The sequence below is a fragment of the Amphiprion ocellaris genome, chromosome 2 (genome assembly GCF_022539595.1).
Source record: "Amphiprion ocellaris isolate individual 3 ecotype Okinawa chromosome 2, ASM2253959v1, whole genome shotgun sequence".
NCBI lineage: Eukaryota > Metazoa > Chordata > Actinopteri > Pomacentridae > Amphiprion > Amphiprion ocellaris.
In genome coordinates this window covers 3,208,842-3,236,048 of record NC_072767.1, presented here as the reverse complement: position 1 = coordinate 3,236,048, position 27,207 = coordinate 3,208,842, and the positions used below count along the sequence as shown (strand labels likewise).

At 36.8% G+C, this 27,207-nt stretch overlaps 1 protein-coding gene across 3 annotated transcripts in view; it reads right to left on the bottom strand.

Moving 5' to 3' along the window:
- LOC111569286 (ceramide synthase 2-like) overlaps window positions 1-18,681 on the bottom strand; it is a 36,535-nt gene extending 17,854 nt beyond the window's left edge. Inside the window, exons 1-6 of one of the 3 annotated variants that reach the window (XM_035948669.2) lie at window positions 18,598-18,681; window positions 16,590-16,766; window positions 11,788-11,905; window positions 5,445-5,563; window positions 4,109-4,166; window positions 3,846-3,896 (exon numbers count right to left, since the gene is read on the bottom strand). In XM_035948669.2, the coding sequence (XP_035804562.2) occupies window positions 3,846-3,896; window positions 4,109-4,166; window positions 5,445-5,563; window positions 11,788-11,905; window positions 16,590-16,765 (522 nt within the window). In that variant the 5' untranslated portion in view covers window position 16,766; window positions 18,598-18,681. The other 2 variants (XM_023271316.3, XM_055017540.1) reach the window with 2 other exon arrangements.
- Window positions 18,682-27,207: the final 8,526 nt, after the last annotated feature.

Here is a 27,207-nt window from a genome sequence, read left to right as displayed (position 1 = left end):
GTCAAGGAATGGTGGAGTTATGTGATGACTGGTTTGTCTGTGAATCTGTCTGTCTGTCTGTGTGAAACATTACTCAAAAACAGACTAACGGATTGAACGGATGATTTACAGTGAATATTTACTCCGCCACGGAACATGGTGGAGTTATGTGACGACTGGCATTGGTTTGTCTGTCTGTCTGTCAGAAACGTTACTCAAAAACAGACCAATGGATTTGGATGAAATTTTCAGGGAAGGTCAGAAATGACACAAGGACCACCTCATTAAATTTCCACAGTGATGCGGCTTATAGTCTGGATCCATGGATTTGTTAAGGATGTCCCGTTGCCAGATATAGCTGCTGGCATGGCGTTACTGTAACCATGACAACAAGTGAACACTGTGCCAGTTACCTGCTGACGATCACATGATTGAACAACTGATTAAACTGTGGGCTGTTTCTGAGTCCCGCTACATATTTAGGTCACGCATGTAGCAAATCCCAGCCAGACAATGGTGAAGCTCCTGATGTTTCACAAAGCCTTTATTTACGTTCAGCCGTCAGCCTTATTTTGAACACAAATTCACCTTTCTGTCCTTCACTCCTTTCTTCAGGAAACACCGTCAGAGCTTGTCTCCATTCCAGCTGCTTCTAAGTTCAGACACATCCTTTGCTAGACAGCAACAGCATGGAACCGTTTTCTTTCATCTTTACGTGAATTTTCAGACTTTTTGGCAGCGTCTTCGTCATGTCAAGAAACCGCTTCTTAAATAAACACTTCCTGTGCCACTGAAATGGTGACAAAATAAAAGTCCATAACATTAAAAAAAATGCGCCTTCAAAATAAAAGCATGGAGGGGAACGGTTATTTTAACACTAGTAAAACAAGGGCTTGCCAAAAGTGATGAACTGATCAACAGACCTTTATAAGAGTAATTTACACGCAGTATCCATACATAACATGCACATGCATAACATATGCCTGTGCTCAGCGCAAGGTAATTGTTTATTAAAGATTTCATCCATCGGAAATAATAGATCAACTGAGCAGCCTTGGAGGAGGACTCCGCTCTCTGAGTGCTTTTCTAGTTTTTTGGATTTTTAATCTCTAACTTTTAACCCTCAATCTTATTCTTTAATTTTTAAACTGCCTCGTTACCGTGTGTGATATGAATCTAGCTAATTATTCCTTTAATTTATTGCCATTTTTACTATTTATTTGAATTGACTGCTCTGACTTGTCTCCTATGTCTTGTTTGATTGTGTTGCATGTTTTAACTTCAAAGCACTTTGTGAATGCTGTTCTTAAGGGTGTTGTATAAATAAAGTTATTATTATTATTATTATGATTATTATTCTGCAGATGAACTGATCCTGCAGCCTGACCGTGGCTCCTCCCAGGTTGTTCAGGTGTAACGGGACCCTCCAATGAGCCCTTTGTCCTGAGCTTTTACAGCTTCACCTGTCTGCTCGGTCTGTGTGGGAAAACTTTTAGGTGGTGCAGAAACAAACGTGCTCTGAAAAAGGGGAAGCGTTTCATTCAGAGGAAGCTGATCTCCAGTGAAAACACTCCACATCCACAGTTTACTGCGGCACAATAGCAGGAAGGCATTTAACCTGTGAAAACACATTCCTGCTCGCTGCCGGAGGCCTCAGAGAAGGAAACCAGGCCATCAGCAGCAGCGTAATCAGTCAGACTGCAGATAGGAGAGCTGCTGTTTCACTTTTCAGTTTTTTTACTGTTTTCTGTTGGAGGCCGTGACCCCGACAGAGCAGGGCTGCAGTGGTTTCCTGGGAGGAATGCCGACCTGCAGGCAAACCCGAACATCATCAGCAGATATTAGCTTTCAAACTCAGGGCAGAAAAGACTCAAAGCATACAGGAGGCAGGTTTAGTGCAGAGAAAGTGAAGCAGCGGAGATGAAAGCTAGCGGCTGGTGGAGGACTCTGTTTAGTTGGATTCATTCCGGTGATTGTTTCCAAATGCTGCTTTGTAAAAGGGAGCAGCTGATTTTGCATCAGACCTGCAGATAACAATGATTTATCATTCATATCATTTTCAATCTCTTCTTGTTGTTTTTTTCTTTTTTGGTCATTTTCAATCTCTCCCTGTTGTTTTTTTTAGCTCATTTTCAATCACTTTGTTTTTTGTATCATTTTTTGAAATGATTTCTATTCTTTTTGTTGTTTTTTGTCTCATTTTTTTGTCATTTTCAGTCTCTTTTTTGACCTGCAGATTACAATGATTTATTAATGCATTTGACATTTAGTTGTTAACATACTGATCATTTATTCAGCCAGTAATTAGTCAGGTTCAAATATTATTTAAAAAAAAATATTTTAAATTAAGATTTAAAATTAAGTTGTCACTCAGAGTTAGAAGTCAAGAGCAGGTAATTTATATAAATATAAAACATAAAAAAGCAAGAAATCCTCCTTTTTAAGAAGCTAAAACCAGCAAAACTTTGGCATTTATTAAAATAGTTTTTAGTAAACTTATCTGCACCTTTATTCATTTAATTTTAATCAAATTTTGCTTTTCCAAATTTTTAAATTTTGTAATATATATGTTTTAAAATTCATTTTAATAATTACAAATTCTAATTATTAATTATTTTATTAAAATTATTGCACATTTGATCTCTGAAATGCTTTAATTTTTCTTATTTTTTTAAGCTGTTTTTAGTAAATCCAACGTGTCCGTACTGTTTTTGAATATATGATTTTTTTTTCCTGCTTTTGCTTGATAAAAGATGTGATTAACTTACTGATTATCAAAATTCCTCTTTAATTTTGAGTTGATTGACTATTCAATTAATCTACTGGTCATTTTTGTGTAATTTTACACACTGATCAGCCACAATATTCGAACCAAATTTCTAATATTGTGTGTTCGCCAAAGCTTCTCTGACCAATCAGAACCCAGAACCTCTGAAGGTGTCGCTGGCATCTTTAAGTCCTTTGGGTTTGGATTCTGGTGCACCTCGAAGATGCTCCATCAGATTGGGATCTTGGAAGTTTGGAGGCCGGATCAACACCTCACCTTGTTCCTCAGCAGTTTTTTGTGATGTTGTGAGTCTGCTGGTGTTGGGTAGGAGTGCTGCAGCTGTGTTTAGGTGGATGCTACATGTCAAGGTAACACAATAACCCTCGTGTCGTCCTGCAGGTCAAACTGACCCGTTTTAAAGGTTGAAAATATGGAAAAAATATATATATATTTTCACTGTGAACTTCTGATGTCCACATTTTTAACATTTTTGGGAAATCTTTGAACATTTTTTGGTGGAAAAAAAGAAATGTTTAAAAAAAAAGTTTCTTTAAGAACATTCATAAAAAAATCAAACAAAATCCAGTGAAATTTGCTGGATTTTGGTTGATTTTTTTAATGAATGTTCTTAAAGAAAATATTAGAAGTTTTACTGATATATATGTAATCACTTTAGATATTTTTAGGAATTTTTTTTGAAGATTTTTACTCATTTTTTGAAAAGGTTTACAAGAATTTTGTTACCAAATTAGGGGGATTTTTTTCCTCAAACTTTTAAGGGAAACTTTCAAGGAATTATTGGAATTTTCTTCCTGAAAGTTTTGCAAATTTTCAGAACTTTGGGGAATTTTTCTTGCAGATTTTGAGTTTTTTTTCAGACAAGAAAACAATATTTTTTGGTGCCCGTAAATGAGGACAACAGGAGGGTTAATGCCAGAAACCAAAGATTCTCAGCAGAACATTGGTTTGTAGTGAGATAATCACCGTTTTACTGTACTTTATATTTACTTTAATGCTGTGGCTCAATCCAACAAACAGTTTGTATAACTTGGTGTAGATAAATGACATTAAATACTAAAATCCTTCCTGTGCTGCTCACCTGTTTGGGGTAACCCCTCCAACACTCTCTATGATCCCAGAACCAGGGAGTCTGGAAGAACAAGCAGAAATCCTCATGAAATAAACTCTGACCTGGATTTAAACTTCATAAACAAACAGAAACTCATTCATAACGCAGACACTTTGGACTATGACACATAAACTTACAACCAGCAGTAAGCAAAGCAGAATTATATTCCTACACAGTGTAAAGATAGAGGCGTAAGATTATAAAGATCTTAAAAAAGAGACTAACGTACTTACGTTAATTAAAGAGCCGAGTCCTGCTGTGAAAGCTACAACGTAGAACACAAACCGCCATCTGCACGAACACAAGGAAACACTTTAAATCTGTACAAAATTGCATCATTTTGGTGGCAAAATTAGGGTTAAAAAATAAGATGAGTTTTAACCCTACAGAGCCCAGTGTAGCGCCGGCGCTATGATTGCATATTCATTTTTGATTGGTGGTAGATTTGAAACCAGATAAGACAGGTCCATCATTCTTATTGCATATAAAATCTGGGGAGTTACACATTACATTACATTTCATACATTCTCCAGGTCTCAGAGCGCTTTTTTGATGCAGTGATTGGTTTGTAAGAATACATAATAAAGCACACATAACAAAAAAATGTTGTTAATTAGTTCCATAGCAGGAAACTTTGCAGCTTTACAGCAGCAAATGGGATCAAATACAGGGAATGTTAGTAGAAAATAAAAATATATGAAAAATATACGTAAGTACTGTTGATATTGTGCAGACTTTCATATGCAGCCATTTAGATATGACACATTCATCTGAATGTGGAAAACAAAGATATTGCACATGTTTATATACTGAAAAATACTGACATTGCAGATAGATTTTTGTATATATTCTTGCATTTCTAGAGAAATTGATGTTGTATGTACAAAATATTTAAAATGCACAAGTATGAATGTGTTAAAAGGTTTAATCCTCCTGTTGTCTTCATTTACAGGCACCAAAAAATACTGTTTCCTTGTCTGACAAAAAATCAAAAAAATTCAGCAAAAAAATTCCCAAGTTTCTGAAAATTTGCAAAACCTTCAGGAAGAAAATTCCAATAATTCCTTTGAAGTTCCCCTTAAAAGTTTTACTTTAAAAAAAACTCTCCAAATTTGGCAAGAAAAATTTGGAAAAATCTTCAAAAAAAATCCTAAAAATATCTGAAGTGATTCCATATATATCAGCAAAACTTCTAATATTTTCTTAAGAACATTCACATAAAAATCAACCAAAATCCAGCGAATTTTGCTGAATTTTGGTTGATTTTTTTGTGAATGTTCTTAAGAAACATTTTTAACATTTCTTTTTTTCCACCAAAAAATGTTCAAAGATTTCCCCAAAATGTTGAAAATGTGGACATCAGAAGTTTCACTGTGAAAATGTATTTTTTTCCACATTTTCAACCTTTAAAATAGGTCAGTTTTTACCCGCAGGACGACACGAGGGTTAAAATAAGCAGCAAGAAGAGTTCAAGTCTTAACAGAGGCAGCAGCAAACCAGGTAGAAAGTTTGCACAAATCTCTCTGATGTTTAGTTGAAAGAAAAAAACTAAAGAAGAAAAAAACTCACGAGGCCTCGCAGAACTTTTTGGTGTTGCTCGGTCGGTCCTGGTTCCTCCTGTGTCTGAACCAGGTGTGGATCTTCCTCTGGGAGAGTCCACACTGCTTCCCCAAACTCACCACCTCACTCTGGACACAGATGACAGATAAAAGGTTTTATTCTTCATGCAACTCGCTGCTTTTTCTCTCTCTGAGCTGCAGTAATTCACCCTAAAGGAGCTCTACTGCTTCAGTTTAAGGTGGAAACTGTCACCATTAATGTGTTTAATCCAACAGTTTGTTCAGAGCTGATGAGTCTGGAACAGAAGCGCTGATGTTCTGATGATCCCTGCTGAACCCTGATACTTTATACGGCTGCTGAGGAGATCTCAGTGAAGGCTGAGGATTAATTACAAGGGTAGTTCGACTTGTCGTGTTAAAGAAAGTTAGACCAACACAGCAACAACACATGCATTGTTTTATTTAGCAACACTGCAATGCAAAAAAATCTGAACACGAAAAAAAAGTCAAATTTTAAAGATGTTTCTGTAAAATATTTCACTGTAAAGTCAGTAAAATCTGCAATTTTAGGGATTGTTTTTTTCTTCTTATTTGCAGATTTTTCTCCATTTTTAAAAGGCACAAAAATATCAACAAAACTACAAAAACTGAGCATGAACTTACGCTACACTACTCTGCAAAAAATCCTGAATTTTATAGATCTTTCTGTAAAATATTTCACTGTATAGTCAGTAAAATCTGTAATTTGACAGATTTTTTTTCTTTTTATTTTGCAGATTTTTCTTCATTTTTGAAATACACAAAATGTCAATAAAATTCTAAACATATATTAAGAATTTACATTTCTCGTGTAAAATAAAATAAAAACTGAGCTCTATCCAAAAGTATAAACACAATTTTTACATTGATTTACCTGTAAAAATTCACAATGTACTTTATAGAATTTAAAATGAACAGCTTGCTATTGTTTAATATTGGTAGATTAATAATGGTAGTTTTACATTTGTTTGAAAAATCATAATTTTTTTAAATCAATAAAGATTTCTTTTAAATATACAGGAGTTTTATGTAAAACTACATATAAAAATTCATAACCTACTTGGACATGATCCAAAATTACCAGTTAAATATTATAATTATAAACCTTTATTTAATTTAATATTTTAACATATTAATTTCATAATAAAGATCTGTCAAATTTACAAAATTCTTGCGTAAAATTACATCTCAAAATTCATACTACACTTGATATACTAAATAAAGGAACAGTATTCAGATCTTTGCAATTTCAAACTGACATTTTACATAAAATTACACAAGAAAACCCAACTAATAATAGGAATTTTCTACAGTATTAAGCCTGATTATTATTCTTTTATTATACTGGTATTCAACCATATTTATTGGTAATTTCATTGTTTGTACGTGTGCAAATATCCTTTATTAGACATTAAACGCTAAAACAACACACATTATGTAGAAGTATGTAGGCTACAAACTGTATTTTGAGTCTGGAAAATGGTATCCTTGCAGTTTTTGGTGCACAGCAGCTGGAAAAATTAGATTTTTTCATTTCCCCTAGTTTTTTACAGTGCAGCTCTTTGTAGCTCCTATCGGTGTTGTAATAAAGGATAAAATATGACTCCATACCGAGGGTGTAACATTTTCCCCAGACTGTCTTGGATCTTGAAAATGAATCTAGTTTGTGTATTTCATTGTGTGTTTGCGGCTTCAGATGTACATGTCAGAACAAACACACACATCAGCTGTCACAGGGAAACGGGACAGTTTGCAAATAAGTCTAGAAAATCAACATGAACACATACGTTCACCTGTACACATGCAGCGCTTGATAAATTAGTCATGTCTTGTTCCGACAGGTGAACAACCAGCTTGTCTGCACAGGTACATCTGGGCTGCGACGCCAAACGAAACCAGGAGGTGGGTGGAGAGTTTCCATGAGAACCTGAGCTCCTCTGCTGCTTGTCTGCACTTGTTATTCTTAAATTATTATGAGTAAAGAATAAAAGTTAAACAGCAGACTAATTGTACAGCAGTTACATTGTTTTTGTGCTATTTTTGAGCAGATTCACAAGCTAGAAATTACTCAAATTAGTCCAGAATTTGCTCAAATAATCCTCCTAAACTGTTCAAACCCTGTCCAAAATGAGTTAATGGTCTAAGATAGTTGAGAAGGGGTAAAAAAAAAAAAAAAAAAAAGAAAGACTAAAAATGGGTCCAAAATGACTTTAAAATGTCTTCATTTTCTTTAAAAAGTAGGAATTATTCACAGGTACAGCTTTATAAACATTGGTGGTCCTCAGCTGTGGATTTGTAGTAGGATCACAATCGTGATCATTAGCAGGCAGCTGACGTAGTGTTCACTTGTCGTCATGGTTACAGTGACGCTGTGCCGCTATCTGGCAATGATACAGAAATCTTTAACAAATCCCTGGATCCAGACTATAAGCTGCATCACTGCCAAAATCTAATCACTTGGTCCTTGTGTCATTTCTGACCTTCAAGGAAAATTTCATCCAAGTCCGTTGGTCTGTTTTTGAGTAATGTTGCAGACAGACGGACGGACGGACAGACAGACGGACAGACAGACAGACAGACAGACAGATGTACAAACCAACGCCAATCATCACATAACTCTGCCATTCCTTGGCGCAGTAATAATGTTAACCCTTAGATGCTCCAGTAATTGGACCCTACACTCTTCCTTTTTTTTAATTGCCCCCTGCAGACAAAGTTTTCTGAATCAATGTTTTTATGCCATTTTTGTCATTTTGGTTAAGAATAATAAGTTGTATTATTATTTGTATTATATTTTTGTCCAAACAAGAATGATTTCATGTTTGAAATCTGTTTGTTTTTTTTTTAACTTTATAACAGATTGTAAACATTTTGACAATTGAAACAGAAGAATATTACAGAGAACAGCAACAGAAGAATGTCAACGTCCATTCTGTTGACATTTTTCCACTCTTTTCCTCCAAGTTTGCATCACCTCTTGTATGATATTATCAGTGATAAAGAGGTTGGGGTAGTGATACAGATACTACATTTTTTTTAAAGTATAAAAGGTAACTTAAGAAATTAAACGGAATGATATCAAAAACATGTTTTTTGAGGAATAGTTGGAAAGAAAACGACCCCACCGGGTCATCTTTGACCCACTGACGCATCTTAGGGTTAAAAGGTTCCAACAGACTGAAGATAAACCACACCTGCCCTGCTGACTAACTATCACAGCATTGCAACACTAAGCTTCTGGCTACTTCCTGTTCGGTGAAAACACTTCCTTGTTCAGAGGCAGCTCATCCACTCAGAACACACCTGAACTTGCATTTTCACATCTACACTTTCATTTTTCACATCAATTTATGAGTAGAAACTTGTAATTTGCTTGAAAATGAACAGTTTGTTACTAAAATTACAATCAAATGTGTTTCTTGAGGCCAGTTTTGCAGTTTTTAAAAGGTAAATCCATTCATTTCAGAGGTCAACATCCTGTTTTAACATTACAAATATATAAGTTTTTAGTGTAAAGTTACAAATAAAAACTCCTACCACACTTAATATAGTCTAAAATTAACCGTATGAATGTTGCAATTTGAAACGTGAAAAATTATGCAACTAATAACGGCACATTTCTGCAGTTTTAAGCCTGATTGTATTATACAACATTGTTTATGGGTAATTTTTGTTTTTTTTACACTACTACTAAAATTAATGGAATAAAAATGTATAAAACATGAAAATTGATTTGTTTTCTTTTAATGAGAGGAGTCTTTGTTGTAGTTATTGGTGTCCAAGCTGCCAGAATATTACATTTTTTGCACTTTTTTTTCTCTTTTACAAATTTACTTGATAGGAGCTAAAATGAACAGTTCATTAGTAAAATTACAATCAAATGTGTTTGTTAAGGCCAGTTTTGCAGTTTTGAACAAGGTAAATCCATTCATTTTAGAGGTGGACATGCTTTTGTAACAAGTTTTTAATGTAAAGTTACATATAAAAACTCTTACTATAAGTAATATATTCAAAAAATAACTGTATGAATGTTGCAATTTGAAATGTGAAAAAATGATATAACTAATAACGGTACATTTCTGCAGTTTTAAGCCTAATTATTTGCGTTATACAACATTATTTATGGGTAATTTTGTTGTTTTTACACTTATAAATATCCTTTGCTAAAGATTAGAAGGACAAAATACCCATTATGTAAAATTAATGGAATATAAATAAATAAAATCTGAAAAATTATTTGTTTTTTCAAAATGAGAGAGGTATTTATTGCAGGTTTTGGTGTCCCAGCTGCCAGAATAATACATTTTTTGCACTTTGTTTTTACAGTGTGGTTATCTTTAGCCTCTACTTTGTGGCACATTAAAGGATAAAATGTGACTTTCTACTAATCTTCCTCTGCCAACATGCTGGTGTCATTTTTCAGCCCATGTTCAGATAAAGCAGCAGCTGACTGATTGTACAGTAGTTAGATTGTTTTTGAGCAGATTCACCAAAGAAAATGATTAAAAGGACAACATAGTGATGATAAACCACACCTGGATCACACCTTTATAGCACTAAGCTCCAGTCTTTCTGCAGTTGTATTTGCAAATATATGCAAACGTTCTCATTCTTGCATGGGTGGATTTGTGTATTTTCAGCCTTCAGTGATCCTGATTGTTACAAACTCGCTGCACCTGGAGGCTCACGCTGAGAACTTCCACGGACATTTACATCTCGCCTGGAGATATGACGGACTGGTCGGACAGACAGACTAGATACGTGGGAAAAAAATTACCTTGAGAAATCAAGAAAAACTGCGTTTATATCACACAAAAACCTCACGATGAAGCTGCTCATTATGTTTATAGAAAAGCTGTTTACCTGCTTTGATATTAATGCACTAAAACTGGGATTTTGAGTCCTATAAGGATTGTTTGAAAACAAAAATTTCAGATGTTTTCTCTGCTCTGCATGCTACGATTTGCACTTTATCAGGTTATGGATGTATTTATTAGATCTCCTGTTGTCCTCATTTACGAGCACCAAAAAATATTGTTTCCTTGTCTGAAAAAAATCCAACAATTCAGGAAAAAAATCCCCAAATTTCTGAAAATTTGCAAAACCTTCAGGAAGAAAATTCCAATAATTCCTTCCAAAGTTTCCCTTAAAAGTTTTATTTTTAAAAAATCTCCCAAATTTGGCAAGAAAATTCTTGTAAATATTTTTTAAACATGAGTAAAAATCTTCCAAAAGAAATCCTAAAAATATCTAGTGATTACATATATATCAGTAAAACTTCTATTTTCTTTAAGAACATTCACAAAAAAATCAAAAAATTATTTTTTTGTGAATGTTATAAAGAAACAGTTTTTTTAACATTTCTTTTTTCCACCAAAAATGTTCAAAGATTTTGAAAAAATGTTGAAAATGTGGACATCAGAAGTTTCACTGCGAAAATATATTTTTTTCTCCACATTTTCAAACTTTAAAACGGATGAGTTTTGACCCGCAGGACGACACGAGGGTTAAAAATTACACATAAAATTAGTCCTTTTTGAGAGTAATCGAGGAGACCAAAAGTCGATGAATTTTCAGAAAAAATAATCTGAATTTTGCTGCATAAATTCAGAATAACACAAACTCCAACTGAAAATTTAGTTTTTGTAAGTGATTAATTTGTAAAACAAGTCAAAAATGTGGAAAATTTTGTTTTTTCCAAGGGTCAACATCAATTTTTAGTTACCAAGGAGACCAAAAATCGATGAATTTGCAGAAAAATAATAATTTGCTGTCCAAATTTAAACTTCAACTCAAAATTTTGCTAAAATCACTTATATATATACATTTATTTAATAAAAAAAAAAAAAGAATGTCTTATCCTGATTTATTATTAGTATTACTTATTTATCCTTCAGTGTTGTGCAGCCAATCAGATAATGCTGTGGGCGGGACATCGCAAGATTACAAATAAAAATTTTAATTTATCAGGAATCCATAAAAAACTATAAAACTATATCAATAATTGTAAACTTCAGCATAGATTTGCACGTATTTATTAAGCTTGAACTGCCCTATTGTTCACTTTTTGACAATGTCTTTATAAAAACTGTTGGAAAACGTCTTATTGACTTTCTGCAACATTTTTTGGGGGGAGTTTTTGCAAGGACTTTTTGTTTTTGCACACATTTGATGTAAAATGTTGTTGCATTGCTGTCTTGCAATAATGCTGCTAATTTAGTGCTTTGAATCCTATATTCTTCTGTGCTTGTGTCAGATGACTAAACACAACCCTCTGAGTTGATGATATGAGCTGGAGGAGCAGAAATACAAACCTGCGACGGCTGCCGACTGTTCTGTTTGTAGAACGCCTCCAGCTTCGGGATGGACGGAGCTCGAACCCGAATCCGATCCTTCACACCTAAAATTCTGCTTAACGGGAGAGCGACCAGCCTGACAGGAAAGAAGACAAGAAGAAGAAGAAGGAGGAGGAGTTTACGTTGTATAGCAGCAGATTATTTCATGAATAATTCTAGAAGATGAAGGTTAGAGGTGACGAGCAGCTGGTCAGCGTGATGGAACCAGATCGCTCATTATTCTGCTGACAGGAGCTCATTGTGACGTTTGGCCGATACGGCATCAAGAGACACTCGATCTGCACATGTGAGACCGAAGGAGGCGACCGAGGAGCGCCGTCTGATAAATGTGCTGCACGTAACCGGATCTGTAGGAGAATAATCCTGTCGATGGCACGGAGGAGACATTAGAGGGAACGAGGAGGTCAAGGCAGCTTTACAGAGACGCTCCTGGTTTCTGGTTACAGAGACAAAGAAACACCTGAAACACAGAAACACCTGAAACACAGAAACACACCTCCATCTAAAACACACCTCCACCTGAAACACACCTCCACCTGAAACACAGGAACACCTGAAACACACCTCCATCTAAAACACAGAAACACCTGAAACACAGAAACACACCTCTATCTAAAACACACCTCCATCTAAAACACACCTCCATCTAAAACACACCTCCACCTGAAACACACCTCCACCTGAAACACAGGAACACCTGAAACACACCTCCATCTAAAACACAGAAACACCTGAAACACAGAAACACACCTCTATCTAAAACACACCTCCATCTAAAACACACCTCCATCTAAAACACACCTCCATCTAAAACACACCTCCATCTAAAACACAGAAACACCTGAAACACAGAAACACCTGAAACACAGAAACACACCTCTATCTAAAACACAGGAACACCTGAAACACAGGAACACACCTCCATCTAAAACACACCTCCATCTAAAACACACCTCCATCTAAAACACAGAAACACCTGAAACACAGAAACACACCTCCATCTAAAACACACCTCCATCTAAAACACAGAAACACCTGAAACACAGAAACACCTGAAACACAGAAACACCTGAAACACAGAAACACACCTCTATCTAAAACACACCTCCATCTAAACACACCTCCACCTGAAACACACCTCCATCTAAAACACACCTCCACCTGAAACACACCTCCACCTGAAACACACCTCCATCTAAAACACACCTCCACCTGAAACAGCTGCAGCCGACCATCCAATAGAAACTACTTTTACACCCTCCAGCTGGTCGACTCCTCAGACAACAGTTTGTTTACCACAACAACCGACAGCCGACAGATACGATCAGAGAAAAGCAGCTGCAACACGTCATCATCTCTGACTACCACTAATACAATCTAACGCTGCTAATCTGCTAATAAAAACCAGATAAAAGCACAATTTATGAAGCACAGATGATGCAGTAAACTTGATATGAACTAAAATTAACAGTGTATTATTGCACTTGTTAGCTAAGTATTTGTTTAATTACATTATTAACAAAAAACATGGCTACGCTTCACTGCAAAAGATTAAATAATTTAAAAATATATTTTTAATTATAAAAATTCTACATTTTTTCTGCAATTTTAAAATACATAAAAATATTAATAAAATTACAAAAATAAATCATAAATTTGAATTAACTGTTTTGTGTAAATTTATATGTGAAAAATAATTATAATTACATTTTAAACAAAAAGCATTTTCTATTTGTTATAATGCACTGTAAAAAATGTATAATTTTACATTTGTTTCCCTTTTTATTTTACAGATTTTTTCTGTTTTTGAAAAATATATGCAAATATCAAAAAATTTACAAAAACAGATAGTGAATTTACATTTCTAATGGAGAATTAATTAAAAAAAAAAAAACAAGATATATATGACAGTATAGACAAGATTTTTACAATAGTTTACGGTTTAAATATATCATAATATAATTGATAAGTCTTAAAATTAACAGTAACTCTAATCATAAGTATTTGTTTAATTCCATTTTTAATAAAAACACAGGCGTCCTTTTTTGGCAACACTGCACTCTTTTATTTAACAGATTTTTTCTGCATTTTTTAAATAATTAAATATCAGAAAATTACAAAAACTGAACATAAATTTGCATTTTAATGTAAAATATAACGAAGAAAACAGGATCCATATAAGATTTTATACAATATTCTTTCATAAATTGATGAGTAGGAACTTGTCATTTACTTGATATGATGATAATTCATAAATAAATCAATTGAAAGTGTTTGTTAACGCTAGTTTTGCATTTTTCATCTTAAATCCATTAATTTATAAGTGGACATACTTTTAATAATATATATGAGACTTTTTGGCGCAATGTCACATGTAAAAACTCAAACTACACTTGAAATATCTAAAATTTACTGTAGATGCAATTTGAAACTGAACACTAAAAATTATACAATAAATCCACGGAATCACTGCACTTTTTGCAGTTTTTAGCCTGATTATTTCTATTATAACATTATTCACATCATTTATGGGTAATTTCATTACTTTTACACTTATAAATACCCTTCATTAAAGATTAAAAAGGCAAAAAAAAATACACTTTATGTAAAAGCAGTGCTACATAAATATGTAAAATATGATTTTTTGTTGTTTTTTTAATGACAAAGGGTATTATTGTAGTTTTTGGTGCTGCAGCTGCTGGAATATTACCATTTTAGTATTTTTTTTTTTTTTTTTTACAGTGTGTTTATCTCTATCCTCTACTTTGTGCTGCATTAAAGCAGAACATGTGACATTCTACTAATCCTCCACAGCTCCTGCCAACATGCTGGTGTAGTTTTACAGTCTGTGCTCAGATAAAGCAGCAGCTGATGAGGGAAGCGTGTAAAACCAGGTATCATATCTGTTCGAGCATCACGTGTGCCGACATCTCGTCTCCGTCACTCTGTCTGTCAGCCGCTTTGTTTTCCAGCATCGACTTACAGCAACGAGTCTCTCAGCGATATTAACCGCCTCCTGGAAAACACTCATTTACTCTCCTGCCTCCATTTACGATCTACAGAGAACAGAGTCCTGGAGGGCTTCAAGTGCAGCGTTTTAAAGAATCGATTCTGCTGATGAAGACTCACATCAGACGACTAAAAAACACAACACAGTCCTCCACTTTAACCCTCGTGTCGTCCTGCGGGTCAAAATTGACCCGTTTTAAAGTTTGAAAATGTGGAAAAAAATATATTTTCACAGTGAAACTTCTGATGTCCACATTTTCAACATTTTGGGGAAATCTTTGAACATTTTTTGGTGTAAAAAAGAAATCATCAACCAAAATCTTTTTTATTTTGGTTAATTTTTTGTGAATGTTCTTAAGAAACATTTTTAATATTTCTTTTTTTCCCACCAAAAAATGTTCAAAAAATTTCCCAAAAATGTTGAAAATGTGGACATCTGAAGTTTCACTGTGAAAATATATATATTTTTTCCACATTTTCAAACTTTAAAACGGGTCAATTTTGACCCGCAGGACGACACCAGGGTTAATTGGACTTTAATGTAAAATGTTAAACAGCCTCTGAGTGCTTTTAAACTGCAGTAAAATCCACCTGCTGCTGCTGAAATATTCACAAACCAAACAGCTGTCAGGCTTGCTCAGTGTTCTAATCTCACACCAAAGATCAGATTTAATTCCCTTCTGTCGTCACCAGAACATCGTGACCTTTTCTGAGAAACCTCCAGACGCATCGGCCGGATCCTCATAATGAGCCCAGCTGGGAATTTTGCATTTAGGCCTCTTTTCGTCTCCTCGTCAGTCGCTGCAGCTCTTCGGTAATTAGTGAAGCGAATCGTTTGAAATGTGCAGGTTCAGCTGCAGAGGAAACGCCTCCATCACTGCAATCACAGCTTCTCCTCCAGCACACAGAGATCACATTTTTAAAAGGTTGGACGGATCCCGTGGGAGACGACTTTCACACAGTCAGCAGCAGAAACTGTCGACTCACGACGCCTGTTTCTCACCACACGTCTGATCTGCATCCGGCATATACAGGAGCACTGATGAACTGTAGAGGAGCTGTTATACCGAGCAGCTGAACGGGCTGAAAAGCAGCCAGGAAGAGAGCTGGGAAAACTGTTTCCTCGCTGCTAATTCAACACAATCGACACAATTAATCCTCGTGTCGTCCTGCGGGTCAAAATTAACCCGGTTTAAAGTTTGAAGATGTGGAAAAAAATAATAATTTCACAGTGAAACTTCTGATGTCCACATTTTCAAAATTTTGGGGAAATCTTTGAACATTTTTTGAAGGAAAAAAAGAAATGTTAAAAATGTTTCTTGAGAACATTCACAAAAAAATCTACCAAAATCCAGCGAATTTCACTGGATTTTGGTTGATTTTTTTGTGAATGTTCTTATAGAAAATATTAGAAGTTTTACTGATATATATGTGATCACTTTAGATATTTTTAGGATTTTTTGGGAAGATTTTTACTCATTTTTGAAAATATTTACAAGAATTTTCTTGCCAAATTTGGGTGATTTTTTAAGAAAATAAAACTCTTAAGGGAAGTTTTCAAGGAATTATTGGAATTTTCTTCCTGAAGGTTTTGCAGATTTTCAGAAATTTGGGGAATTTTTTTGCTGAATTTTGGGACTTTTTTCAGACAAGGAAACTATATTTTTTGGTGCCCGTAAATGAGGACAACAGGAGGGTTAAGATGCAAGCAGCTGCATAAATGTTGCCGCCAGATGTTGAACCTGCCTCACCTCTCGAAGACGTATCTGAGGGCGATGAAGGCGAAGGCCAGTGGTAAGGTGTAGATGAGGTCTCTGGGAAGAGGGAACCGACCCTCGTCCTCCTTCATCTCGATGTCCCGCCAGCGGATCCCAGGAGGAAGCCAGAACTCCTCCTGCCACAGCCACTCGTTCAGCAAGGCCTCCATCCTGAGCAGAAAACAGTCTTATCAGTCTCAAACTTACACCAAACGTCACCCGAGAGCCTCAAGATTTGACGTGAAAAGACAAAACATCTCACAAGTTCTCACAGGGATGGCTCAATTATCGACTTGGCTGATTATCGTGGCTGATATTTGGCATTTTTTTCCAATTATCTGTATTTTTATTAAATTGAAGGCTTTATTTCGATGTCTGTCGTCACTCTGCGGTCTCAGAAATGTCTCTCAAGCAGCAAAATCTCAATCAGAAACCAGCAAGTTAGCTTCTCTCATAGCGGCTAAGGCTATGCTAACAACTAGCAGCCAGTTAGTTTAAACCATCAGGTGAGAATCAGAACAGATCTCTCTTACAGAAGTATCTTTAAGATCTTTAATGCTCTTTTTGTCTACTTCCACTGCACCAGACCACATTTCTGCACACAGCTGCGGAGTCCATTGCTTTCTGATTGGGATTATTGTGGCCAACACATCAGGTTTCTCAATGTAAAATCAAATATCAAGTTTTATTCCACAGCCCTGGGAAGAAGCTAACAAATCATTTTAATCAATTCAAACTTATGCAGAAGATTAACTTTATTTACAAATTTTGTTGTTTGACTTTAACTGTTAAAAAAAAAAAAATATTGCCAAATATTTAGGACTGATTGACTTGTAACACAAAAATTCTTATTCTGCATGTTTTGGTTGATCATCTTCTTCTATGCGCTGCATGTCTGTAGTTTAGCGTATGTCAGTGCCCGCTATTGGTCGGAACAAGCAATTACACCCACCACTACAATAACTTTATGAACATTGATATTCAAAATAATGTCAAAATCGCCAATCATCAAGGATTCTCAGGCTCCACCGACAAACATATCAAGCTCACTAGCTCATGCTACAGCAACCTAACATTATATAGCATTATTAATTTAACATAAAATCTGCTAATTAGCCATTTAGATAAATAATAATACACTTATTTTTTATTGCTGGCTAGCTTCTATGATCCCTCCAAAGTCCTAATGTTACAGTTTTGCATATTACAGTAGTTATTTTTTCATTCAAACTGATGGATAAACCTCCATATGACTGTCAGGTAAACAACAACGACAGGCTTGTGTTTGTGTGTATTCGTATTCACTATATATTCTAATAAACAAAAAGGCATTTTTTAAATTCAATCTCATTTTCTCAGAAGAGAGAAATGATTTTAATGCTATTTAAATGCTTGTAAGGTCACTATGATTCAAAAAAAGACCTGCTATGACAATTATATCTGCATCTAGGGGTTTATATGACTATACTACAGCAATAAATAGCAGTTAACTTGCAAAAAAACATGATAAAAAAAACATGCTTGTGGGCCTTGCATGAGTCCAAACCCAACTAGAGCTACAAAGCCTGAAAACATGTATTCTCCAAACACACAAACACACACACAAACATACAACACACATGTATTTCCTTCATTTTGTCATCTCCTGTCTTCTCATACAGCCGCAGTCTGTTTAAGCGCTGCTTCCTATTCAGCTCATTGATCAGCCTGCAGGACTGAAAAACAACAACAACACAGCGACCAACAACAACAACATGGAGGTTCTGTCTGCAGACACGTTCCATCAGAACCAAACACAGTTTTAATGTAGACTAGGACCTGTTTTCAGTGTCGATCCTCGCTGCGCACCTCTCACATCCCGCTGCAGCCTCGAACCGAGCAGCGCCTCCAACACCCAGCCTCCCTGCCAACACCTCGGCTTATTCCCTACAGCAGAACATCCACAGAACCGAGCCGCCTCCGGTCCACAACACACCGGACAGAGAGCCGAGATTCTGCTTACCTGTCCGCGCTCCTGTGATGGGGATGGGAAGTGGCTTCAGGCAGAGGCCGACGGAGAGAGGAGGAGCCAAGTGTGACGCACCCAGCTCCGGCTGAGGGCGGAGACAAGGAGGCGCTGTTACCACCACCACCACCACCACCACCATCATCTTCATCACCACCATCATCATCATCATCTTCACCGCCATCATCATCATCATCATCATCATCATCATCATCACCACCACCATCACCTTCATCATCATCATCACCGCCATCATCATCATCACCACCACCACCATCATCATCACCACCACCACCATCATCATCACCACCACCACCATCACCTTCATCATCATCATCACCGCCATCATCATCATCACCACCACCACCACCATCATCATCACCACCACCACCATCATCATCATCACCACCACCACCACCATCATCATCATCATCACCACCTCCATCATCATCATCATCATCATCATCATCATCATCATCATCACCACCACCACCACCACCATCATCATCATCACCACCACCACCACCATCATCATCATCATCACCACCTCCATCATCATCATCATCATCATCATCATCATCATCATCACCACCACCACCACCACCATCATCATCATCACCACCTCCATCATCATCACCACCACCATCATCACCACCATCATCATCATCACCATCATCATCATCACCACCATCACCATCATCTTCATCATCACCACCACCATCACTATCATCATCATCATCACCACCCACCACCACCACCATCATTATCATCATCATCACCATCATCATCATCTTCATCACCACCATCATCATCATCATCTTCATCACCATCATCATCATCGTCATCATCACCATCATCTTCATCATCATCATCATCACCACTACCATCACTATCATCATCATCACTGACACCCTGTAGCAGGTCTTCATTTCTTTCAGCCAGAACAGGTTCCATGAGCTGATAATCATCTTTAAATCCCTTAAAACGTGCAGCAAAGACAAACCAATAACAATAACAGGACAGTAATGATGTGTCATATGTCATGTCTTAATCATTTAATCATTTACAGTCTGTCCTTGATCTCAGTTCAGTTGAAATATATATAAATATAGAAATAGATATGCAAGATTTCTGCGCAGTAGAGCAAAGTTTGTGTTATAAGTTAATATTTCTCTTGGCACATTGACTACTGACTGTGGTTTACTTTGTTTTTACTGTCTTGGTTGGTTTTTATTGTCTGTATATTTTTATTCTGTGCTTGTCTTATTGTTTTTATGATTTTATGCTCTGAATGTTTTTATTGTTTGTGCAGCAGTACCCATTCGTAATCCAAGCCAAATAAAGAACTTTGACTTGACTTCAAGCCCTTTTTTCAGTGATTTGGGTACCAAACATATATACATATACATATGTATATGTACAGTTGCATAAACATATAAACACCATGTATATTATAACAACAGTTGAATTTTAATGACTCCTATAACTCTGAATTATCTATGAGGAATCATTGAAACACGTGTCTTAGTCACAAAAAAACAATCATGCAAAAGTCTTCTGTGAATATGACAAATCAAAACAAAAAGCTACTGGTTCAAAAACATACATGCAGTAACTTTAATCAGTTTTAGTGATGTAGACAGTTGTGTTAATCAAATTGTCTTAGTTTCTTGGCCTCTTAATGTCTTGTTGACTACAGTTGCTGACTCCTCTGCATCAATTTAAATGGAACCCATTTGATCCACTCATTAGCCACAAACACTACAGATCTGTAAAAGCAAATCATTGCATTTAGCAAGTCAGAAAGCCACTTTGAGCCATTTCAAAGCAGCTTCAGATCCATAAATCATCTGTTTGTCAGTATAAAGTTCATGGTCCAGTTGTGTTACTGCCATCATCAGGAGGAAAGCACAAACTACCACCTGCTGCTGAGAGACGATTGGTCAGGATGGTCAAGAGTCAACCAAGAATCAGGTCTGGATGAATGAGAAGCTGCTGGAACACAGCTGTCAGTGTCCACAGGGTTCTAGAGGATCCATGAAGAAGGAAGTTCTTCCTCTAGAAGCAGAACCTTAAAGCTCCACTCATCACATGGACAAAGAAAAGGCCTTCTGGAGGAGAGCTTTGTGGTCAGATGGAACAAAAACTGAAGGTGAGGCCTTTAACCCTAAAAACACCAGACCTACAATCAAGCATGGTGGCGGCAGTATCATGCTCTGGGGCTGTCTAGAAGAGCTTCTGGACTGGTTTAGACTGAATGTTGGACTGATTTTGGACTTTCTTGGGACTGGTTTATGTTTGGTTCTCCTGGTTTTGAATGTGATCCAAAATTGTTTTAGGATTTATTTCACAGTGGTTCTGGTCCTGGCTTAGGACTGGTTTTAGATTATTTTGGTGGGTCTTGGACTTTTTTAGTAGTGTAGGTTTTAGGTCCCAATTTTGCACTGGTTGTTGACTTTTTTAGGACTGGCTTCAGACAGTATTCTAATTGGTTCTGAACATTTTTTGGACTGGTTTAGGTTTGATTTTGGTCCTGGTTTTAGACTTTTTGAGGACTGGTTTCACACTGTCTTAGGTGGGTCTTCAACCATTTTCAACTCAAAAAACACCAAACCTACCGTCAAGCATGGTGGTGGCAGTATCATGCTCTGTGGAACTGGAGCTTCACACAAAGTAAATGGAACAATGAAGAAATGAAGGAAGAGGATTACCTCCACGGTCTTCGGGAAAATCAAAAAACATCAGCAGAAGGTTGACCTTGGACACAGTTGGATGTTTCAACCAGACAATGAGTCCAAACACACATCAGACGTGGTAAAGAAATGGTTCCATCAGGCTAGAATGAAGGTTTTGAACTGGTCTCCTCAAAGTCCTGACTTAGACCCATCAAGAACCTGTGAACTGATTAAGAAACAAGTTTGAGTCAGAAAGATGACAAATTTAGTTGAACTGAACCAATTCTGTCAAGAGGAGGGTCAAAGATAAACCAGAAGCTTGTGGATGGAAATCAAAAGAGCCTAATTGAGGTGAAAATGGATTAAAAACATTGCTGTATGTATACTTTTGACCCCACTGGTTTGCAGATTATTTGGTTTTATCTTCTCCATCCCCTTTGAGGTCAATATTTCTCTCAGTATTTGAGGCCTAAATTGTTAAAATGTCTGGAGATAATCACACACGTACGTACGTATGTTTCTTTTTAAAAAGGATTTCATTTTACACATTCTTGGCTGCTGGTGATGAGCGATGCCTCGAAAATTTCTGGAGAAAATCACAGGAGCCTGAATTACGTCCCACTTTACTGTTGTTTAATCCTCAAGGTGAGCGACGGGATATGAACACATTAGAGTGCAGGAATAAAAAGGAGGCAGAGCTTTCATTATGGATTTCTTTGTAAAGCACCAGCAGGGTTGCATACGTATCCAGACGAGTGTAATTGTGCTTAAAATATTATAATTTTTAGCTGCATGTAGGTCATTACACATCCACAATAGACCTTTATGTGACTACCTGAGTAATTTGAGCTGTTAACATACTCATTTGTCATCGCCAGCTGATTTATTAGTCCTCATATCCTGAGGATATATTTGCACAAGTGATGTTAAAGTTTGCTTTTGTTTGTCATGTGAAGGGAAACAAGACATCTTAAGTTCAAGAAACAGAAATGCAGTATGCGGGGACATCCTGTCACTGATATTTATCAATCAGCCATCATGGTAAGAAGCTGATAAGGTTTACAGGCATGCTCACATGACGCTGCCTCTCATACCAGTCATACTCCAGAAATACTTACTGAGGACAGATAGGCTGCAGGGGAAGACTGAAGCTACAATGTCGGGTTTTTGTGATTTAAAAAAATGAGACCAAGATGAATCATTTAAGAGCTTTAATGTGACTTATAACCTGTACAACTAGACTGAAAAACAAACTGAAACATGCACACCCTTAAACTAATACTCTGTTGAAGCATCTTTTGATTTTATTAGGAGTCTATCAGCATAGTGCATCTTGACTTTACAATATTTGCCCAATCTTCTTTGGAAAAACGCTCCAAATCCGTCAGATCGCAAGGCTGTCTAATGTGCTCAGCCCTCTTCAGACCAACCCACACATGTTCAATCAGATTCAGGTCTTCCAAACCTTTAATCTTCTTCTGGTGAAGCCATTCTTTTGTTGATTTGGATGTATGCTGTGGATCGTTGTCATGCTGAAAGATGAAGGTCCTCTTCATTTTCAGCTTTCTAGCAGAAGCCTGGAGGTTTCATGCCAACAGTGATGGTATTTTGAAAAGTTCTGAATTCCTTTCACCTTGACTGATGGTTCGTGTCCACAGGATACATCAATTTCTCACATCTCATGCATTGTCTATGTGAAATGTACCACATTGCATGCTGGTTGCATTGTGTTGCATCGCCCCTGAGCTCATTTTTGCATAAAGTAGACTTAATTTCTACTTTATGCAAATGATGTGTGGGGAGCGGAGGTCCAATAACTCGCAAAACTTTTGTAAAACGTCTAAACTAGCAGTCATTGAACTAATATGAGGGCAGATTCAGCAGCTTATTTCTTGACTAAAATGCTTTCAGAAATACTTTTCACCGAACTGTTTTCCACAATACTACAATTTCATTTATCCAAAGCGACGTACATCTGAGAGTAGATGCAACACAAGCAAGGATCCAGTCAGTAGAAAACAACCTGGATAAAAGTCATAAAACAAGTTGAAGTGTGATAATAGGACCGTGGTGCCTACCGGCCGTGCAGACGGAATAGGAGTTTGTTTTTGCAGTCTGTCAAGTGCAAAGGCATTCAAGAAGAACTGGTTTTCAGTCTTTTCTTAAAGACTGACAGAGAGTCTTCAGGTGGAACAGAGTTTGGTAACTCGTTCCACCACCAGGAACCACCGAGGAGAAGAGTCCAGCTATGGACCGGCCCTGTTGTTGTGGAGGTTGGATCAGGAGTCTTTTGTTGGCCGAGCGTAGTTAGCTGGAGGGAGTGTAGACCTGAATGAGAGAGTTCAACTAGGAGGAGCTGTTTTCATTCTAGTATTAGTATATTTTATGTGGACAGCGACTGGAAGCCAGTGAAGTGATCTGAACAGAGTGACATGAGCTGTTTCTGGCTGGTTGAAAATCAGACGTGCTGCTGCATGTTTCTGTAATAAAAGAGAAAGTTTGCGACTGAGCCGCCATGTTGGTCCAACGCTTCTAAAGGTGTGTCTGAAGGTCATGTGACCATCTAGTGGCTCGCTAATGCATGCCCAACAAGTGAGCAATATTCAGATGTGACTTGTTTCCATGTCAGAAAAAATGCCCCTGTGGACAAGTACCACAAAGCCCCAGTTCCTGCTGAAGAAAAACAGCCCCGAAGCATGATGCTGCCACCACCGTGCTTCACTGTGGTGTGTTATTTTTGCCCCAAACATAACTTCCATTATTATGGATAGAAAATTTAACTTTGGTTTCATTAGACCACATCACATTTTTCCACATACTTTTGGAAGACTTCAAATATGTTTTCATGCAAAATCTAGCTGTTTGAAAGGGGTTCCATCTTACCACCTTCCCCCACAGGGTCTGTTTTATATCCACTGTAGCAGTTGTTTATAGAAAATATGTGAAAATTCCTCTTTTAACTCTCCTGTTGTCCTCATTTAGGCATCAAAAAATATTGACCCATTTTAAAGTTTGAAAATGTGTGGAAAAAAATATATTTTCACAGTGAAACTTCTGATGTCCACATTTTCAACATTTTGGGGAAATCTTTGAACGTTTTTTGGTGAAAAAAAAGAAATGTTAAAAATGCTTCTCAAGTACATTCACAAAAAATCAACCAAAATCCAACGAATTTCCTTGGATTTTGGTTGATTTTTATGTGAATGTTCTTAAAGAAAATATTAGAAGTTTTACTGATATATATGGAATCACTGTAGATATTTTTAGGATTTTTTTTGAAGATTTTTACTCATTTTTTAAATTATTTGCAAGAATTTTCTTGCCAAATTTGGAGGATTTTTTAAAAGATAGAACTTTTAAGAGAAACTTTTACGGAATTATTGGAATTTTCTTCCTGAAGGTTTTGCAAATTTTCAGAAATTTGACGAATTTTTTGCTGAATTTTAGGATTTTTTTTCAGACAAGGAAGCAATATTTTTTGTGCCTGTAAATGAAGACAACAGGAGGGTTAAGTAATAAAGGCGTGAACTGGAAGGTGTCATTTCAGGCTCTGGAGGCTAAAGTCCTGCTCTCCTCTGCTCAGACAACGATGGCGTTTCTGCCTCGGAGCCGAGAGGGCGAAGCCTGGAGGGAATTAAAAGGATATTCACGGTAACCTTAGATCTGTCGGTGCTATCAGAGTCATGAGAGCTGCTCGCTTTCAGGATTCCACACAGTAAATGCAAATATGAGAGCAGGTTTCCGGAGGACAGGGTTCCATCTGCTCTAATAAATCACGTCTCAGAATGCCTGTGTGAGTTCTCTAGTTGTTGTTTTTGCCGGACTTGTTCACGTCAAAGTAAGCATGATGCCGACAGAACACGTGACTGATGAGGCCGTTACGGGCGAGAGATGAAAAGATTTTTCTGTCTGGAATTCCTCAGATATGTGTCACGGTTCCTGTGAGCTCCATTACCTGCTATCCAGTTACAGGAAGTAGTAAATATGAACTTTATTCACACACTGATCGACTCAGCTCCTCGGCCTTGGAGAGTAACTTCACAGAAAATAATAAAACTTCCTGGATTGTGACTAGTCTGAGCGTTGACTGTTAGAGTTGCACCACAGGTAAAATGATAAGGTCTTCCAATGACAGGTGTAAATGTGTTGCCATGGCGATACCATCTCCTCTCACCTGGGTGTGTTCTGTTATCGCTGCATGCTTGTTGTGTTGACCAGCTGTTGACTCGTTCACATGCCTGAAAAAATGGCTTTTCATGTCTTCATACCTGGAAAAGGACATTTTTTCAGGGTCACACAAGCACACCTGTAAATCTGTAGACCTATAGACCTGTAGACCTGTAGACCTGTAAACCTGTAGACCTGTAAACCTGTAAACCTGTAGACCTGTACACCTGTAGACCTGTAGACCTGTACACCTGTAGACCTGTAAACCTGTAGACCTGTAAACCTGTAAATCTGTAGACCTATAGACCTGTAAATCTGTAGACCTGTAAACCTGTAGACCTGTAAACCTGTACACCTGTAGACCTGTAAACCTGTAAACCTGTAAACCTGTAGACCTGTACACCTGTAGACCTGTAAACCTGCAGACCTGTAGACCTGTAGACCTGTAGACCTGTAAACCTGTAGACCTATAGACCTGTAGACCTGTAGACCTGTAGACCTGTAGACCTGTAAACCTGTAAACCTGTAGACCTGTAGACCTGTAAACCTGTAGACCCGTAAACCCATAGACCTGTAAACCTGTAAACCTGTAGACCTGTAAACCTGTAGACCTGTAGACCTGTACACTTGTAAACCTGTAGACCTGTAGACCTGTAGGCCTGTAGACCAGTAGATCTGTACATCTGTAAACCTGTAGACCTGTACACCTATAGACCTGTAAACCTGTACACCTGTACACCTGTAGACCTGTAGACCTGTAGACCTGTAAACCTGTAGACCTGTACACCTGTAGACCTGTAAACCTGCAGACCTGTACACCTATAGACCTGTAAACCTGTACACCTATAGACCTGTAAACCTGTAGACCTGTAGACCTGTACACCTGTAGACCTGTAAACCTGCAGACCTGTACACCTATAGACCTGTAAACCTGTACACCTATAGACCTGTACACCTGTAGACCTGTAAACCTGTAGACCTGTAGACCTGTAAAGCTGTAGACCTGTAGACCTGTAAACCTGTAAACCTGTAGACCTGTACACCTGTAGACCTGTAAACCTGTAGACCTGTAGACCTGTAAACCTGTAAAGCTGTAGACCTGTAGACCTGTCGACCTGCAAACCCTTAGACCTATTTTACAGATTTTTTTTTTTGCAATTTTCATTAAATAGGCTGCAGATAATAAACAGTAAAACAATTATTATAAAGTAATAATTCAAACGTTAGCATGTTGGAAAACAGGCCAAAACTGTAAATAATGTCCGCATCAGAAATCTGTATTTTTTTGTAAATGTTAATTAGTTTTGTTTTACAGCATTAGACCGTGAAATTACATTATCATTATTGTATTAAATCAGAAAAAAATACTGTCATTTTATAGATATTTGACATAATTTGAAGGAAAAATTACAAAAAAGGAAGTGAAAAAGGAAAATTAATTAATTATGAAAGGATTAAAAAAATGCAAAATTATTTTCAAAAATGTTTATTTCAAAGATTTTTGCTGTTTTGGTAAATTACAGATAATGATGTGTAAATCACAGAAAAAAATAATTGATTTACATGTTAGTTATAAGAAAATCAATCCTGTAAATAATGTACATGTTTTTACCAATACTAGGCAATAGTATTCAGTTCTTTTAGAATTTTTGGTAGTAATATTACAATATTTTCTACATTCTTCAAATCAGAAAAAAGTATTATTTACAGATAGTTGCCATGATGTTTACCATAGAAAACAAAAAAAAAACAGACCAAAGGTGTA